Source organism: Athene noctua, chromosome 2 (genome assembly GCF_965140245.1).
Source record: "Athene noctua chromosome 2, bAthNoc1.hap1.1, whole genome shotgun sequence".
NCBI classification, from domain to species: Eukaryota; Metazoa; Chordata; class Aves; order Strigiformes; family Strigidae; genus Athene; species Athene noctua.
Window position 1 is genome coordinate 168,940,574 of NC_134038.1, and position 16,998 is coordinate 168,957,571.

General features: G+C 51.5%; 1 protein-coding gene across 1 annotated transcript in view; it reads left to right on the forward strand.

Moving 5' to 3' along the window:
• LOC141956727 (hydrocephalus-inducing protein homolog) overlaps nt 1-16,998 on the forward strand; it is a 121,431-nt gene that overhangs the window by 74,753 nt on the left and 29,680 nt on the right. Inside the window, 7 exon segments of the mRNA XM_074897529.1 lie at nt 753-820; nt 2,774-3,009; nt 3,818-3,918; nt 5,156-5,291; nt 5,752-5,916; nt 8,176-8,328; nt 15,977-16,215. Coding sequence (XP_074753630.1) covers nt 753-820; nt 2,774-3,009; nt 3,818-3,918; nt 5,156-5,291; nt 5,752-5,916; nt 8,176-8,328; nt 15,977-16,215 — 1,098 coding nt within the window.

Here is a 16,998-nt window from a genome sequence, read left to right on the forward strand (position 1 = left end):
GATTTTTAACTGAGGCAGAGCTGGCATTGATTGTCATCAACCATGAAGTCAATTAATGTTTGTTGTGCAGCTTCGAGTACGGATTTCAGTGGATGTGAGTGAGTTTTGGAGTTTGGAGCCTGTCTGCTGAGTTGAGGGACGGGCGAGGTGGTGCCCTTGGGTGTGTCAGCTGGTGCACTGGTGACAAGCTGATACTTCTCCAAGATCGAACTGTCCTCTGCGTAGAACTGTTGCTGCTCTTCTCAGTGGATGTTTGGGGCTCCCCTGGATTCATGTGTCCTGCATGTGTAATGATTGTGTGCATCAGGTCTTCTGAGAAAGGTGTTCATATACTCCATGGAAACACCAGTTCCAGCTAAGAAATACCAAAGCAGGGAACCCGTGGCTGGGAAGGCTCGTTACAGTGAGTCCCCTTTTGTGTGGACACCTCTGTCCATCACATGCCGGGTGGGGAAACCGAGGCACAGAGCCATCACTTGTTCTGGGACCTTCCTGGGGCCAGCAGCAGCCTGGGGGCACACCCTGCCGCGGTGCCCTGAGCCTCAGCAGCAGCTGTCGGGTGCTGACCACTTTGCTTTGGCTGCGTGCTGTCCACATGGGTGCTGTGCTGAGCACGGGGGTGACAGGTTGATTTGAAACCCACCGTGGTTCTGAGAGCAGCTTTTACCCACCCGAGCGGTACGGAAAGCTGAGCGCTTTGCCATTCTCTCTAACCGAGCCAACATCTCCTCTGCCTGTCTTTGTCCTTGCAGGGGCTGTGTCATTGGACCGACTTTTCATTTCGACGTCCCTGCCCTCCACTTCGGTGATGTCTCCTTCGGTGAGTGTGCCCTGGGCTTGGTCCACGGGTTGAGAGCTCTGGGAATTACCAAAATGGAGCATTTTAACATAAGACCATCTGTCACTTGTGCTCCTCCATAGCAGCCTTCAGGGTGTTAAAAGCCAGGGCTGCTGGTTGCTGAGGCAGTCCTGTGCCATCGTGAGATCAGTAGGACCAAAGGGATAGAAAGTCAGTATTTTTTGGTGTCCTTGTAGTCTGTTCAGCCCCAACCTCTCAATCCTTGACAGCAGAATGACTGTGAAAGTCCTTGTCCCAGAGGGCCCAGGGGACGGGACTGCAGCAGAAGGGAGTTTAAGGCACATACTGGCCTGTAGCTGCTCTGGGTCAGTGTTCCTGTTGCAAGGCAGGGATACCATTTACCCCCCTGACCTTTAGTGCCAGATGTTAATTAACGCTGTGAGGGCCCCTCGTTGTCACCCACCAGGTAACATGCCCAAGCAGTAGCTCTGAATCAGGCACTGATGTCCTCGGACCACGGGCTCCTCCTTCCCCACCACAGGCCCAGCTCTGCTGACAGAGCCTGGGGCTGAGCATCCAGAGCGTCCCCGTTGAAATGCAGCTTCTGTTTCTCCATCTCAGTCTCACAAAAGGCTTTTGACTGAGATGATCGACAGTTTAAATGTGAAATCCATTGTGGATTGATTGAAGGGCCATTATCATTCTGTGCCCAGGATGCCTCTGTGTTTTCATGCTGTTCATGGACTTTTTAAGAAGACTCATTGCCTTTCCTGAGCTGCTTCTCCCCTCCCTCCATCACCACTCTGCTACTTCTTTACTTCCTTTTGAATAAAACAAGAAGAAACACACCAGACAGAAATGTGGAGATGTAACAGGAGATTCATCCTCCCTAATGTAATTTCATTAATAAGGGCTTTTCAGCTGAAGGCAGCTATTGTGTTGTGCTGCTGACTGTTGACCTGCATCTGGTGACTTTGGTCTCGTTTGGGATTGTGAAGTCTGTTTGTCCTTTTTGTGCCCCTCCTGCCTCCCTGCTGGAGTAACTGCTGGAGGTGGGCAGTGGTCACTGTGGTTGGACATGGAGAACCCCCCGGCTGTGGCTGCAGTTGGTTTTCCTCCCCGTCTGTATTCAAACGACGCTTGGTGAGCAGGCCACGGGAGATGTCTCCTTCTCGCAGAGCTGGCCAGCTGAGCCAGATGTCCAGGCCAGAGCAGGCTGTGGGCTGATGTCCTGTCTCTGCAGAACACCCCCCCAGGTGTGGCTGTGTCACTGCTTTTCCATGAGGGAAGGCGAGTATCACAGCTCAAGTGATGCCGACCTGTGCGGGGCAGTGTGCAGTGTGGAAGCCGTGTCCTGTTTGTTAGGTGGGGTGGAACATGGCTCCTGCTGATTTCTGAGCAAGCATCAGGTTTGCCTCCAGTGCGGGGCCATGAGTTGTCACGTGCTCAGTCTGGTAGCCCCAGGCAGGAGATGCCTTAAGGGTCCTGCCTTGAGAAACTGCATTAGAGTGCTTTGCGTCATGCTGTTGTTCCCAGTTTCATCCTTCCCTCCTTTTACTGCAGCTTCTCCTCGATGACAATACCCTGCTTTTATATACTGAAAACTGTGGGAGTGTTCCCAGAGTCAACAGGGCATTGAATTTTGAGAATAAATGGTCTATCTGGATGGACACTTGTAAGTGAGAACTAATTGGTGCAGGTTTGGGGGCAGGCGAGAGAGCTCCTCACAGCTAGAGAGAGAGAAACTTCTGGGGTTCAGCATCGCCAAGAGTGGCCATTTCCAAGGAAGGAATCTCTGCGATCAGCGTAAAAGGGAGCTTAAGTGACAATTAATTCCTGGCGTAACTTCTCAGTTAGCTGTACTTCAGATTGAAAAGAGCTAAACTCCAAGCCCAGTTTTATCGTAACAGGCTATTCACACCAGGAATCATGGGACAGTTGGTGCATAAATTCATATTTGTGTTATTTTCCTAGGCTTTCCTCACACCTTGTCATGTCGCCTCACCAACAACTCCTTGGTGCCCCTCACCTTCAACCTTCGCATTCCTGGGGACGGCTTGGGAGAGCCCAGTGTCAGCAGTCTTGCTCAGATCACAGAAAACACTCGCCTACTCCAGAGAAAGGGAGCCCAGCGTCAACTCAGGCCAAGAGAATTCAGCATAAAGCCCCGCAGAGGGACCATCCGCCCCCTGGGATTCCTGGATATCCAGGTATGGGAAGAAGCGGGTGGAGCTGGAGCTTCACTGAGGGATGGGAGGGCTTTAGCACCGCTAGCTCTGAGCGTAACACGGGGAGGATATCTGCACTGGTGTTGGGCTTTTGTTAGCTGGGTTACTCTGGGGCTTTTCTGGAGGACCACTGCTTTGTTCCCAGAATGGTCAGCTGAAGATCATGTCCCATATGGTCAAGTGCAGAAGCCATTCATCTGTTTCTGAGAGCTGCTTGGAGCAGTTTCTTTGATTTAAAGTGGGCGAAGGAAGGGTGAGGACAGAAGGTGGCTGTTAAAAAGAGAGATGTCATTGTATAAAGCACTTTGCTTTTCTTCCCAGTCTTATTTGTCCCCTCCTGATGAGCAGAATGAGTTGTATTCACTGCCGTGATCTCCAGTGGGGACTGAAAAATCTCTGGCAGCCATGAACTGACAGCACCTGCTGGGCTGCATTTTGCCCTCAGCTTCCCAGTGTAAAGCTGAATCTGTTGAATTCAACAGATTGCCTCTGCATTTATGCTGTTGTAGTTGAGATTAAAAATTAGTCCTTTAATTTTAATACAGTGGGGAGTAGAGCATTAATCTAATCGTGGTTACATGTGCCCTGGTAAGCGCAAGGTGTATTTAACAACGCAGATATGTCAGAAGACTTTTGTTACTCCCAGCAACTGTGCTCTGTCTGTGGACCAGCAGAAGAGTTAGGGCAAAATCCTCCCTTTCCTGCCCGTGGAACGAGAACCGGAGGACAGCACAGGTGCACGATGGCTTTTGGGAGTGATGAAGTGTTCGATGCTCTTCTCTTCCACCAGGTCACCCTGTGCTCCAACACTCTGCAGAGCTACGAGCTGGCTCTGGTGGTGGACGTGTGCGGTGTTGGCAGGGCGGTGTCGGCGCTGCTCCTCACAGCCAGGTATCGGCGCTTTCCTTGCAGCTCGTCGTCTCTCCTCGTGCATCCAGCACCACGCTGCCTTGCACGTGGTTTGCTGGCTCCATCTCCCAGTGACAAGTGTTGCTTAATGACGTAGTTCTGCCCAGCTAGATGTGAGATGGGCAGTGTTCTGAAAGCAGCACCTGTGCTCCACGGACAGGCGTGGCCCTGAGCCTTTTTCTAAAGGGAACAGTAATTCTATTCATTATTGGCCTGGGTTTTGGTGCTTGAGGTGTAACAAATTTCCAAAGGGCCATCTTTCCTCCTTCCTGCAAGTGGCGGACTTGTGCTGGGTTGCAGCCAAAACACAACATCCATTTGGGCCGCAGTGAGCAGCCTGCTGAGAGCTGGTGTCTGGGTCACTTAACAAAGGCGCGTGGGAAGGGGAAAGGGGCTTATGGCAGGACTGGTGAGGGGAAGCTCAAAGCAAGATCTTATGAAGGGGAAAATAGTCCTTGATGTGAAAGGTGAGCTCAGGTTTCTCTGCTTCCCTCTGGTTCTTTTGAGCATTAATGTTCTCAGACTTAAGCCAAAAGTTGTTCTTGCTGCAGGCAGATTCAGCCCTGTTGTGCTGCGGTGGGTGTCGGTTTAATTCCAAGAGGGATGAGTTCACTGTGCTGTTCCCTCTCCCAGTCAGTGCCTGGGCTGCAGTTTTGTAAAACAAGTGCAAATGGGGACAGAGAGTGCACGGAGCCGTGGGGTGCAGGAGCTGGGAGAGGGTGATCCCCCACTGCCTGAGGCAGGGGGTGGCTTGTGCCCTCCATCGCCGGGCAAAGGGCTGAATTCTCAGGCAGGGCAACAGCGGTGTGGGAGAGGAGGCAGTCGTTCTCACTGAGACACTGGGGTCTTGTGCCCTTTGAGCCTTGGTGAGCACTCGGGGGGAAGGCTGCCCCAGAGCTCACGCCTTGCCGGGACTGTTGGGAGGGTCCTTGCAAGCCTCCTGGGGCAAAGAGCGGGCAGAGCTGATCAGGGAGCTCTGGCACAGGGCACCGTGCGCTGCCCGGGCACCTGGCAGCCTCTGCGAGGCCGAGTGCCGGGGTTTGCCCCAGCTTTACAGGCGGTGGTGGAGTCAGAAGCAGTTAAAGGCCATTTATCGCTGTAGGGGTATTAAGTGTCTATTTGACAAATGTGCTATGCTCTGTTTCATGCTATTTGGGGAGTAAACGAACTCCACATTCTCTCGTATCTCTAATTCCCTTTTGGTCCTCTCTTTGCCTAGATGCGTGGTTCCTGCGCTGCGAGTGCTCAACCCTGTCATGGTGTTTGGACGGTGCTCTCTAAAATACCCTTACCAGCAGATGCTGACCCTTGTGAATGACAGCGATCTCCCAGGCTGCTACAGGGTTCTTCCTCAGGTTTGGCATTGCATCCGCCTCCTGCCCTCAGACGTTACCAAGGGTTTATTAGGGAAAAAAAGGGTTTTGGATAAGGCCTTGCTGGTTTATATTGAAACCTAAAGGTTGCTGAGAAAAGGAAGCTACCTGAATATAAACTTCAGGAAGCAGTTTAAACTTTTTAGGAAGCAGTTTATATTCTAGTCTTTGGGGTGCTTTCATGCAGGAGAACTTAGAGGGTTGTGAAAAGCTTCTGCAAGGAGGCTGCCAGCACAGGAGTGGGTGTTTGTGGGTGCAGCAGGTTTTGGACCCTCTGAGGATGCTAAGCCCATACAAGTCTTGTATCTTGCTTTGTACTTTTCTGCTTTCTCCTAGGGGTTTTTGAAAATGTGTGTGAATTGCCATTGTGGTAGATGTTGAGGAGTTCAAAGTTTCCCCCAAGGTCACTCCTGTGTGTTGCGTTTGACTCTGTCCCTTACAGGAGCACAAGGAGGACGCTTCTGTGTGGTACTCCAGCCCCGTGCCGTGGGGGATTGTCCAGCCTCGCAGCTCCGTGGAGGTCCCGTTGACGCTGGAGGCCCAGGTGACGGGAGAGCAGGACACTGTTGCTCATGTTGCAGTGTTTGGGAGTGACGGATCCCCTCTGGTGAGTTCTGGGGGACGTGGGCCTTGGTGCGACTCCTCTTGGTGGGGTGTGAAGCCTCAGGCAGGGTTGCTAACTCCGGGGATCCTTCCCGGGAAAACAAGAACTTGTAATATATGCTGGTGCGGACAAGGAAAGAAGGGGTTTGTGGCATACGCAACAGCTAATGTCTGTGAAACAAAGAGCTTCACAGTCAGAATTATGACTGTTCAGCAGGGATTCTTTATTCGCAGCGCTGGGCAGCGCTGGGGATCGCTCCACCACAAGTGCCGCAGCTACTAGCAAAGCTCTCTGACTAATATACAGAATTCATTTACGTAGTAAATGAGCGTGCATTGTAAAAATAGACTGAGGGTCTTCTCCCCCCTGGTGGTCCACATCGTCTTCCTCACACTGCCCGCTGGCTGAACTTGAGGTTTCCCGTGTCCATGCATGGTCATGGAGTGACCTCGCCATCCTTCAGCTCCTGTTTGTTCCGAGGGGGTTGGTGTAAACCCGCTCCCAGTCGCTTTTCGTGACACTGGCGTCTTCTCAGGCGCTTGTCTTGCGTTCTTAGGTCCCTGTTATCAGGGATGTACTCAGGGAGTTTACCAGGCTGTCTAAGGCCTGTTTTGTCTCCACTAGGCAAGGGTTTACAGGTTTCAAGATGTTTTACAAGTGGGTGAGATGTCAGAGGGTAGTTAGGAAAAGAGTATAAATGAAATAGTATACATTGCAGTACAATACAGGAAAAATAAAAGCTAGTGAAACACAAGTGATGGTTAACGTTAAAACTAAGCATCCTACTTTACTGGTTCCTATCCATTAACAAGGTCAGGAGGTCTTGTAATCTCAAGTATACTTGCAGCCACTCCCCTTCACCTAGAGAAGAGGAAGGATGGTATCATCCCAGGTGGTAATCTAAGTGTCTGACACAGCATTTAATTACAGCTAGGTCAGACAGGATAAGAAGGCCAGTCTGAAGCCCAGAACAACCCCTGGGTCTCGTACTCTGCTGTGCGATTAGATGAAGAGCTCTGGTGCTTCGTTAGGCCTTTTGTTCAGGAGCACACAGGGACATCCCTGAATCCTGCTAACGCAAGCACTGTGTAAGAGGCCGTGCTGGAAGTCAGGCCCATCGCGTCTGAGAAACACCCATCATAGCTCTTTGCCGAGAGCCCCAGCCAAAGACTCATGAGTCTCCACGCCGCTTGCACCTGGAGCACAGAGACACTTTTTTTTCTGCCAAGCTTGGAAATGGATGAGGCAAAGCATTCCTGGACTAAAGCTTCCTGAAGGCTGATGTTCACAGTCAGGCATACACAACAGCAGCAATGACCACAAAATGTAGGCAAGAGAATGTTGTCTGTAGTGTCCTGGCTTCATCTAGCTGAAATCAAGATCAAATACAGTTAATTAAGCTTTAATTTAAAAGGATATCAACTTTTGAAGCAGCTGTTTTAAAATGTCTTCTCATCTCTGAGCATGAAAGAGGATGTCGGAGGGCTCCTGTGAGCCTTAAGCTTTCTGTAACAGAAAGAAAGGCTGACATTTTGGAAGTAGTTACAGGGATTTAAACTTTTAATGAAACAAGTGGAAATGATGCTGCTAAATCTCCTGAATGCCTCCTGAATGTTTTTACTGATGTGAGGAGGTGGTTTAGCAAAGGGATCCACATTCCTTCCCCAGTAGTCTGTGACGGTTCTTCAAGAACAGAACTTTTGGGTCTCAGACTGTCAAAAGGAAAAAATACTGCTTGAATGATGTAATTAATAATTAATGCCCATTATCCGTATAATACCAGGAATAGACGTAAGTGCAAATCAGAGCAACTAACTTGTGTGATCTCTACTCTGAAGGGCCTGCTTTGCCTCTGGCTGGTGCTGGCTTTCACAGGCGTAGCTTTGGGACTAAAGCCACTGTCCCAGTGTGCTGTGCAGCAGCAGGAGTCAGGGAGGGTGCTCTGGGGCAAGACTGAGCAGTAGAAGGAGTGGGAGCAGGCACAAGGTAGAGGAAGGAGAGTTACCAGTGCGGAGGAGGTGTGAAAAAGCAAGCATGGGAAACAGGGTTTCTTTATCCCCTGATAACGGGAGCTTGTGCCTTTCAGATGGGATCAGTCCAGGTCCCACACTGGCTCCAGGCCTTTGGTTTCAGTTTTACAACACTGAAAACTTCAAACAGCCGTAATTATCCCCCAGTCTAGGAGTACCCTTAGAGCCGTTTAATCATTTTAAACTTTCTCTCTTCTTTTTTTTGATCTTTCCTACCTGCTTTCTGGAGCAGAAAATCCATCTAGTGAGCACTGGAGAAGGACCAGTTGTCTACGTGCATCCAAGCAAAATAAATTTTGGCAGTATCCAAGTTCTGCAAGATGCCTCCCAAACTCTCCACCTCTCCAATCAGAGTGTCATCCCTGCATCCTTCAGGGCAACAATGGTAAGTGTCTGTGGAGCTATTTTCCAACAAAAATGACTGACGAGCAACCTGTGACTTAATTATTGTATGCAACATTTGCATATCACTAGATGATTGAGAAAGCAATGTATTCCATCACAATGCAGCAAGAGGAGCCTGGTCTGGGGGCAGTTTTAGCTGGGGGACCCCTGAGTAAAACAGAAAATTTGCGTAGATGCTTGAGCAGAAATGAGTCTGGATCAGTGTTGCAAGTTCTCCCTTTATTTTGTGGAAGGTATTTAGCTCTAAGACTCATGTGTTTGGAGCTCTGAGACCAAGAGAACGCCGTGGCCCTTTGCTCCTGAAAGGGCATGGGTTTCCACACGGTTTCCCTGTTAGATCTGCATTTGCTTTGTGCCGAACTGCTGGTAATGACAGAGACTAGGGTGTGAGGTCTGGCCTCAAACTGCTCGCAGTGAGGTGAGTTTCACACCTGCTGGGTGTCAAACCAGCTGGGTTGTTGCACAAGAACATACGTGTAAGGGTGGTGTACCTACGGTGGAGTCCGTCGCGTTGCAGAGCACCTCTGGAGACTGGCTGCAGAGAAAGGCTCTTTAATCCTGGAGGCTGCGTAGGGTGAGAAGCTGCACGGCCCAGGGAGGGTGGGTTGCTCCTGGCAGGGGGAGCAGGGCTGATGCAGCCAGCGCGGGCTCGTGCGCTGAGGCCAGGTGGGGTGTGCTCCCCACTGGAGGGGGGATCTGTGAGGGGCTTGAAAGCAGGGTTCGGAGGGGGTTTGTTCTTCTCCGTGTCCGGTGGGTCAGACTCCTGGGGCTGGTTAGCCCAGGCCTGGCAGTGTGGACTGGGTGTTGTGGATGGAGCATCAGGCAGTGTGTGAGAGTACAGGCTCAGCCTCCTGGGCCGAGGACGGGGCTGAATTTCCCTCACGCGGCTTTTCCAGCTGTTTGGGGGATAAACGTAACCTCAAAGTGGGGGATTCCCAGGGCAGCTTGCTTTGATTCCACAATGAAAACCTGCTTTCCATCTCTGCAGAGAGCAAGCCACCTGGGGTGGGTGGTGCTGGTGTGTGAAGGACGGGGTTTGCGTGCTCATAGCAGGCCCTGACCCGCAGAGCTGCTCCGGCACTGCTGTCCGGCCTCACGCCTGCCCTCCCTCCCCGGGCAGCCTGTGTGTCCTGGGGGGCTCGCAGGGTGTCTCTGCCTCTGCATTGCCTCAGGGCCCTAAGGCGTGGGGCTGGGCAATGAGTCCTATCCTGCTTCACTGCCATCTCTGCAAATATTGTGGCTAATCAATAAATAGAACAATAATAGCAGGGGGGTCAGGGATGGTTTCTTGCCCTGCAGTAAGGGTGGGCTCTGCTGCTCCGTAGTCCCCCCTGCTGACCCCACAGGCTTGACTTACCCCACCGTGAGCATCTCGGCTTCTCAGGACAGCTGCTGCTATCACGGAGGTGTTCAAGGGAGCAGGTCCTGAGAACCTGCTCGATCAGTCGTTTCAGCAAGGGCTCTTCAGACTCTTCATCCCCCCGATGCTGAGCTCCAGGGGAGCAGCACTGCGGCAGGCGAGGTGTGCTCCAGCTGCTCCCTGCCCCCAGCAGCTGCCTCCTTTGGTGCTGCTTTGCTGCCTCAGTTGAAGTTTTGCCCTTTGCTGCTGCCTTAGGCTGCCTGACCGTTTATTGAGGAGAAGAAGAGAGGACTGAATAATTTTGGAGATAAGATCTGAGATGCAGTCAGGTGCCAGGGTGAACTGCACACGTACCTCTGAGAGCAGAGGCAGTCCCTTAGCCTTGCTGGTGGGTGACTTGGGCATCCTGCATCCAGTTGTGCCCCTGAGCCCAAGTCTTGTGTTCTCTAAGACAGAAAAGCTGCTGCTTTGATTTCCTGCCTGGAGATTGCTGCAGGTCGGTGAGCTGTGATTTCCCTGTCTCCTGTTTGATGGCTGATCTCAAAACCGTGGCTGTTTGCAGTCAGGCTTAGAGATCACGGTCCCTGATCAAAGGAAGGAGCTATGATTGAAATTTTCACAGCAGCATTGCATCAGCAATGTTACAGCACGCTGACTGGCAGCTCAACAAACCGAACAAGATTAATAAAGGGACAGCAACAGGGCAAGTATAAGTTTAGTATCTTGTTCGAAACAGGAAAGGAAAATGCTGTAATGCAGATGGCCATGGTGCCACCTTGGTGGTGGTATTAACCATCACCTGCAAATTGCTGTTCCTGTCAAGTCAAGATTTCTTCTTGCTCTATGGGAGAAAAGAGCATTATCTGAGCAAGGCAAGATGCTTTTTTTGTGGGTAACAGTGCTGTGCCCTTCAAATGATATCTGTAATGCTATTTAGAAATGAGTGTTGAATTAACTTTCCAGGATATGGGCAACACTGGCCCTGAATATGGGGTCTCTTCCAAGGTGAGCAGAACTTTTGAAGATAAGATGCTGTCCTGGTTCAGCTAGGATAGGGTTAAGTTTTCCCCAGCAGAGAGGGGGAAGGAATCTCCAGCCAGGTTATTCATACCATGCTGACCTCAGGTCCAGGCGCGGGAGCGTGGGAATTCTTTTTCCTTTGTGGCTTTGGTGGCGGGGAGCACGGGGCTGTCTGTAACCATTGCGGTATTTCTCTGTATATCTTTTGTCTTGTTTACTGTTATCACTGTTTATTGTTGTTATCATAGCTACTGTTGTTGTTCAGATTGTTTATTACACTGCTGTATTAAATTTCTTCTTATCTCAACCCGGGGTTTGTGCCCTACTTGTATCCGAGGGTGGGGGAGTGACAACAGCAACGTGGTCTCCGGTCCCGGCAGGGCCTAAACCATCACAGCCTTTTTGGCGCACCAACGTGGGGCACAAGAGGGTTGAAATAAGAATCAAAAAGGGACAGACCCTGACCAGAGTGTGCTAGAGCAATCTGTTGGGTGCAATTTTTCTGTTTGTATTTGTACGGTTTGATAAGACAATGTTTTCAATGCTGGCCCACTTGCTTGCGTGGTGGAGCTGGATTATTCCTTATATCCACTGTGTGTTCCCAGTGCTGGTGTTTGTTATCAGTGGAAAATGTGTAAAGGGTCTTATTTTGCTGTACTGGCTCCTGACTGCTTATAATGTGTTTGTATCGCTGGGGGGGGGCGGGCCGGTACCTGTTTGCCGTTTGGGCTTTTGTTAGGGGTCTCACCCCCTCTGTGGGTGAGCCAGGGGAAGAGATCCTCTCAGTTTTTGAGAGTTTCAATTATCCTTGGAGCCTGCAGGCCACTGTGATTGCAGCACAATGCTTTCTGAATGCCTGCCAGATCTTGTTTTGGCCATGCGGCGCTTCTCTAACAATAGCAGTGCCCAGAAACCTGCCCTGTGGTCAGATGATAGTGAGTGGCAAGGGGTGTGGGAAAAGATGGGCGAAGGCCTGAGTCGGTGGGCACCCCCAATGCTTCGGAACTTCACTCCTGAACAAATGCAGAGCCCTGAGAAGCTGATGGAGTGCTTAGAAAGGGTGTGTTACCAAACTGGCAAAACCCAGGAGACACAAATCGCTGCAATGTGTTGGGGACTTGCCCATGCCTACCGTGTCCTCTTTAATACCACCCACTGCCCTCAGGGGGGAGAAAAGGCTACAGAACCTGAGAGTGAAGTTACTGGTACAGTATCCGGGCCGGGGGAACAGGCAGAGCCAGTGTCAGTCGCCTCCACCAGCACAGCGACTGGGCCAGAGAGCCAGGCAGTGCCAGTGTCAGTCGCCCCGATACAGAAAACAAAATATACCAGAATGTCAGCTGGCAAAGTGAGGGATGGGGATGAGCCAGGCCCAGCACGGGAACAGATGCACAGGCTTAACTCTTTGCAGAGCTGTCTCACCAGAGCCTCATGGTGCTCCAAAAGCTCACCTTTTAGTTTAGGTTTTAAAGGCCATGTTTTGCTAATACAGCAGTACCAATTTGCTGATTTCCAGCCAGTTTGGTCTTGCCCGAGCTGGAGGGAACCATTCATTGTAGCCACCTGTGCCTGGAAACACACGGCATCAGTCATGAGCAGGGGTCATGGCCAGGAGCGTCAGTCTTGCCCTGGTGACAGGTTGTACCAAAACCCGAGGAAGGTGGAAGGCTGCGTCCCTCCCAGTGTCGCACAGGCTTAGGTCCAGCAGGCTTAAGTCCAGAGCATGTGGCTCTTAGAAAGGGGAGCAGAGGTGTGGAGGAGACCTTGGAAAAGGTGCCTGAAACCTGGCCACAGGGGGGAGTTTGGTTTTTATCACGTAAGGTATCTTATATGAGTTCATGCCCTTTCAGAATTGCTGTTTTTTAGTAATGGAAGAAATTATTATCCTGCTTGTCTAGGGAAATTAAACTTGTCGTATCATGCTGTACCTGTTGGCTAAATGAATTAAAGAAGGGTAGAATCTTCAAGGCAGTTATGCTCCGAGAAGCAAGAGTGACTCAGGAGGGTGCTTTTCCCAAAGGAAAAGCAGGAGGAGTTTGGTTATCAAACCAGGTGGCCCTGATCTCCCCAGCCCAGCGAGGAAGCGCAGATGGGTTCTGGAGGGGTGAGCTCTGGACCAGGGACACAAATGGAGACAAGTTTAGTTAGCTCGCTCAGCAGTCTGCTATTGGCTGAACCAAGCTTGACAAGTTAGGCTCTGTTGTCAGTGGCAGTGAGTGCCACGCTACTTTTTTTTTTTAGAGGCTCTGCCTTTTGATTTCATAAAACATCCCCTTGATGGTGCTCTGGGGCAGAGGCTAAACCAAAGTGGTCCCCATCCATGCTTTCGCCGAGGAGATGCTGGTGCTGAGGTGCCAGGAGGCGGCTGGTGGTTGGTGGGAGCATCCAGCCAGCCTCGTGCCCTGACCTCCACCTCCTACTGGGGCTCGGGGCCGTCTGGGGCTCTCTTCTGCCACTGGCAGTTTGTGCGGATAAAGAGTAGCTTTGAAATGAAGAACGCAGGGTCCCCCACCTCAGGACTGCTGAAACACCCGGGAGGAGGCTCTGTGCACAACTGATGTGGGACGGGGTTTTATTTCCCCTTCATGTGCAGCCTCCGTGAGGAGCGATGGGTCGGCTGACAAAGGTGTGAATGCTCCCTTGCTAGGGCTGTGGCTTGGTAAAGTACAGCTGCATTTTAATACTGAGTTCTGCTTCCTCTTTCACTTGTGCAAGGCCAGAATGACCAGATCACCTAATTAACTAGCTTTATGCAGCTTCAAGAGAACTGAGTGTGGTGGCTCCTCAGTCGTCCCTTAGGGCATCCATCCCATCCCAGCCATCAATGCCATTCCATCCATCCATCCATCCATCTCTTAGATGCACAGTGGTGTCTTATATCCAAATTCTGGCAGCTCTTATTCGCAGTGGAAATCTGTCCTGGGAGAAGCTAATGATCTCAGCATTGAGCTTCTTGAATAAGTGATTGATCCCCACCCTTGCCCAGCACTCAGGGACTCTGTGCAAGCTCCTGCAGGGACAGAAATAGCCACTGTTTTTGTCTATCCAGTGCACAGGGCTGCTGGGTTGTGTTCTGGAGCATTCAAGGATAAGCGAGTAGCAGGGACGTTATCAGAAGTTAGATCGTGGTCTTCAAAGTGGGGGGAATTTTTAGCGTGGCTCCAAGAGATTCCTTGTCTCTGGGACGCAGCCTGGATCCACGCAGGCAGAAGCTGACCTGGAAGCCTGAGTGAGTCTGGCCCGGCAGAGCCTTTTGGACCCGGCAGGTCTCCTGTTCAGTGGTGCACTGTGCTGCCCCGTGCTGCCCCTTGGACCCACACCAAATGCTAACGGAAAGAATGAGGACCCGATGCCATTCCTGCTCCTCTGGAGTGGGCTGTTGGCCCTGGCTCACCCTGGGAAATTCAAAGTCTGGCTCCATCGAGACAGCCTGTCATTATTCCTCAGTCATAGTTTCTTGGGTACAATTTACTGCCTGGCTTGTTGCCAAGCTTTGATAAATGAGCTTTGCCAGATAGCAGACATGCAGATTCACCTCTGGGGTGGAGCTATCAGGTCTCCTTTTCCAGTGAGCTACCATGAATCAGAGGGCAAAGAAAAGCTAACAGCCACCGGCTTGGTGTGAACGCCTTGGCTGGGTAGCCCTCGGCTGGTGGCAGCGCAGGGGATCCTCTGAGGCTAGTGATGGGCTGCGCACGGGATGCAGGGGCAGCAGAGGAGGGGTGGTGGGATCCTGTGTGAGGCCCCAGAGTTTACCCTGTGCCAACAACCTTCCTTCATCCCATTCTCATCTTGCTTTTTTAAAGACTTCCTTTTGCAGCTTTAGAGGACAAATTAAATGGAGCAGAGTTGATTGATTTTGCCAGCACTTGGAATAATGTTGATGCCTTTGGCATGCTCCACCTGGGACGCAGGCGTGCAGACCCGACCTGCTCTCCATGCAGGGCACAGCCAGCCTAAGGAGCTATCCTAGCTGGGGCATCCTACACACGCTGCTGGGATGCTGCCTGTCAGCAAGTTTTTGCTTCCCTGGCCGCAGAAAGTCTTACCCTTGCTAGCAGAGGTCGCTTTGGGGGGTTATTTAAAATGCTTCCCAAGACTTCAAAGTGCTGCTTGGTTTTCTGACACTCTTCTCCCTTGGGCTGGCTGGTGTCCTGTTAGAGCTGAGTGCTGCCAGCCTGATGGATGGGAACTCGAGCTAACCTCATCTGGATCGAGCATTTGCTTGGATCGTGTCAGGCCTCCAAGCACACTGTTGCTTTCCATTAAAAAATAAAAAAGGCGGGGGGAAACCTCTTCTCTTACAATACTGCAGGGTTTTGGGTGAGTAGTGCCTGTCACCCCAAACACAGCACTGAAGTGTGGGGTGCAGGCACCACCACCACCGTGATGGACACTTGGAAGCTGTACATCTGCCTCCCTGTGCATTTCCCGCTGGCCAGGGAGCACGGTGTGTGTTTCCTCTCTGCAGGCTTGCTCCCTGGGAACGGGGTTTTAGAGGGGCTGGGGTCCAGCACCTTCACTGCCGCAGCTGTGGAGGGAGGTCCATGAGAAACCAGAGGGAAGAGAGTGCTTGGAAGCCCGGGCCATGCCTACAGGGCACGTGCCTTCCAGTTTGCTTTCTGCTTATTGCTTTACTGCCCTGCTATGAACATTTATAGCTGAATTTTCCAAAGCAGAAGGCACTGGGGCACCTCACTGCAGCTGGTGATCAGTGGGAACCGAGTGCTTCAGTTCTTCGGGGGCTGTTGAGAAGCACTGAGTAACTCTTGGGAAAGAAGACGTTGGTGTCAGGGTTTTGATCAGCCAGTTTTGCAGAGTTACTCTTCAGGCTCTCAGCAGTATCCCCCAGCCGTGTGGCTGCTGCGGTGGGATTTGAGCAGTCCTGGCTTCCTCTGGCCTTGAGCCTTTATGCCAGCCCAGCGCCCATTGTCAGGAAGCCAGGAGAGGTGAAGTAGCTTCCCTTGGCGTGCGCTCCGAAAGAGAGACTGGAGGAGGAATAACCTCCTCCTGAGGATGAGCATCCCTTGGGTTGGGCAACACTGGGTTAATGAAGTGAGTCTGTTAAAGGAAGGTAAAATACAGGTTGTAGAAGCTCCTGCATAGTTGTTGTTTCCAGCTTGGATTTAGGGAAATGGACCCTCTCTGGTTTTTATCCTCATATCTTCAGCCCTTCCTTTTCCTGCACCCCACAAGAGCCCAGGGTCCGTGGTTTCCATGCTAAGTTAGTGTTCGGCTTGTCTTACAGGCTCGTGAATGCTCGTGCTGGAGGATTGAACCCAGTGAAGGAGTGATTCCTCCTGAGACAGAGGTGTCAGTAGCTGTCATAGCAAGCTTGGATGACACGGAGAAATTCAAGGACGAGGTGAACCTGTTCATCGAGAACAGCCACACCTACGTGATCCCCGTCCAGGCTGTTGGCACTGGCACCACGATTGTCACTGACAAACTCTTTGCGCCGGAGCTCAACTTGGGACCCCACTTCAGGTAGGGTATCTCTCAGCTTCTGCCGTGGGCTCAGCAAGGGGCAGTTTTGCTGTAGTCCTTCAGGCTGGTTGTTCTTCAGCGCTCAAGGTCCTGGCTCTGTTTTCCTGAAGCCCCAGGGCTTCCTTTAGAAACCTTCTGTGGCCATTTGAAAGTTGTTAGATACCCTCAAAAGCCACCAAAATGGAAACCAGTTGTTAAATTGTCACTGACTTGTCTTTAGTTATAATACATCTATTTCCTCACTTGAACAAAAAGAGATTTGGAGGAAAACAGCAGGTCCTGGAAGCCTCTGGGTGGAAGATGCTACATTACAAGTACAAACACATTTCCCTTTGCAATCATGTTGATTGTTTTTCCCTTCCCTGTGGAGTATCATCTCGCAACAGCGGAACACCTTTGTGGTAGCTTGTTAGCAGGTCCCTGACTAAATGAATGGTGCTGTTTTGTTTGCCCTCTGCCCAGCGGTCCTGAGGAGCAGCAGAATTTCTTTGCCCCGTGTCATCCCTCATTTGCTCGCCTTCCCCGTCTCCCCTGCCGGGCTGCTCTTCATCAGATATAGTTGCTCTTCCCTCGTCTCTCCCACCGGCTTTCCTCGGCGTCACCGCCGCAGCGGAGCCTGAGGTGCGGGCAGGCGAGGGTGGCACTGGACCAGCTCTGGAAGGGAGAGGAGGAGAAGTCCACTGAGTTTGGGCAGGATAAATGGAAGGTGTTAATTAAAGAGCTTGGCTCAAAGGAGGGGGTTCACTGGTCCTAACGCGTCTATCTGACCAGGCCTGTTCCTGT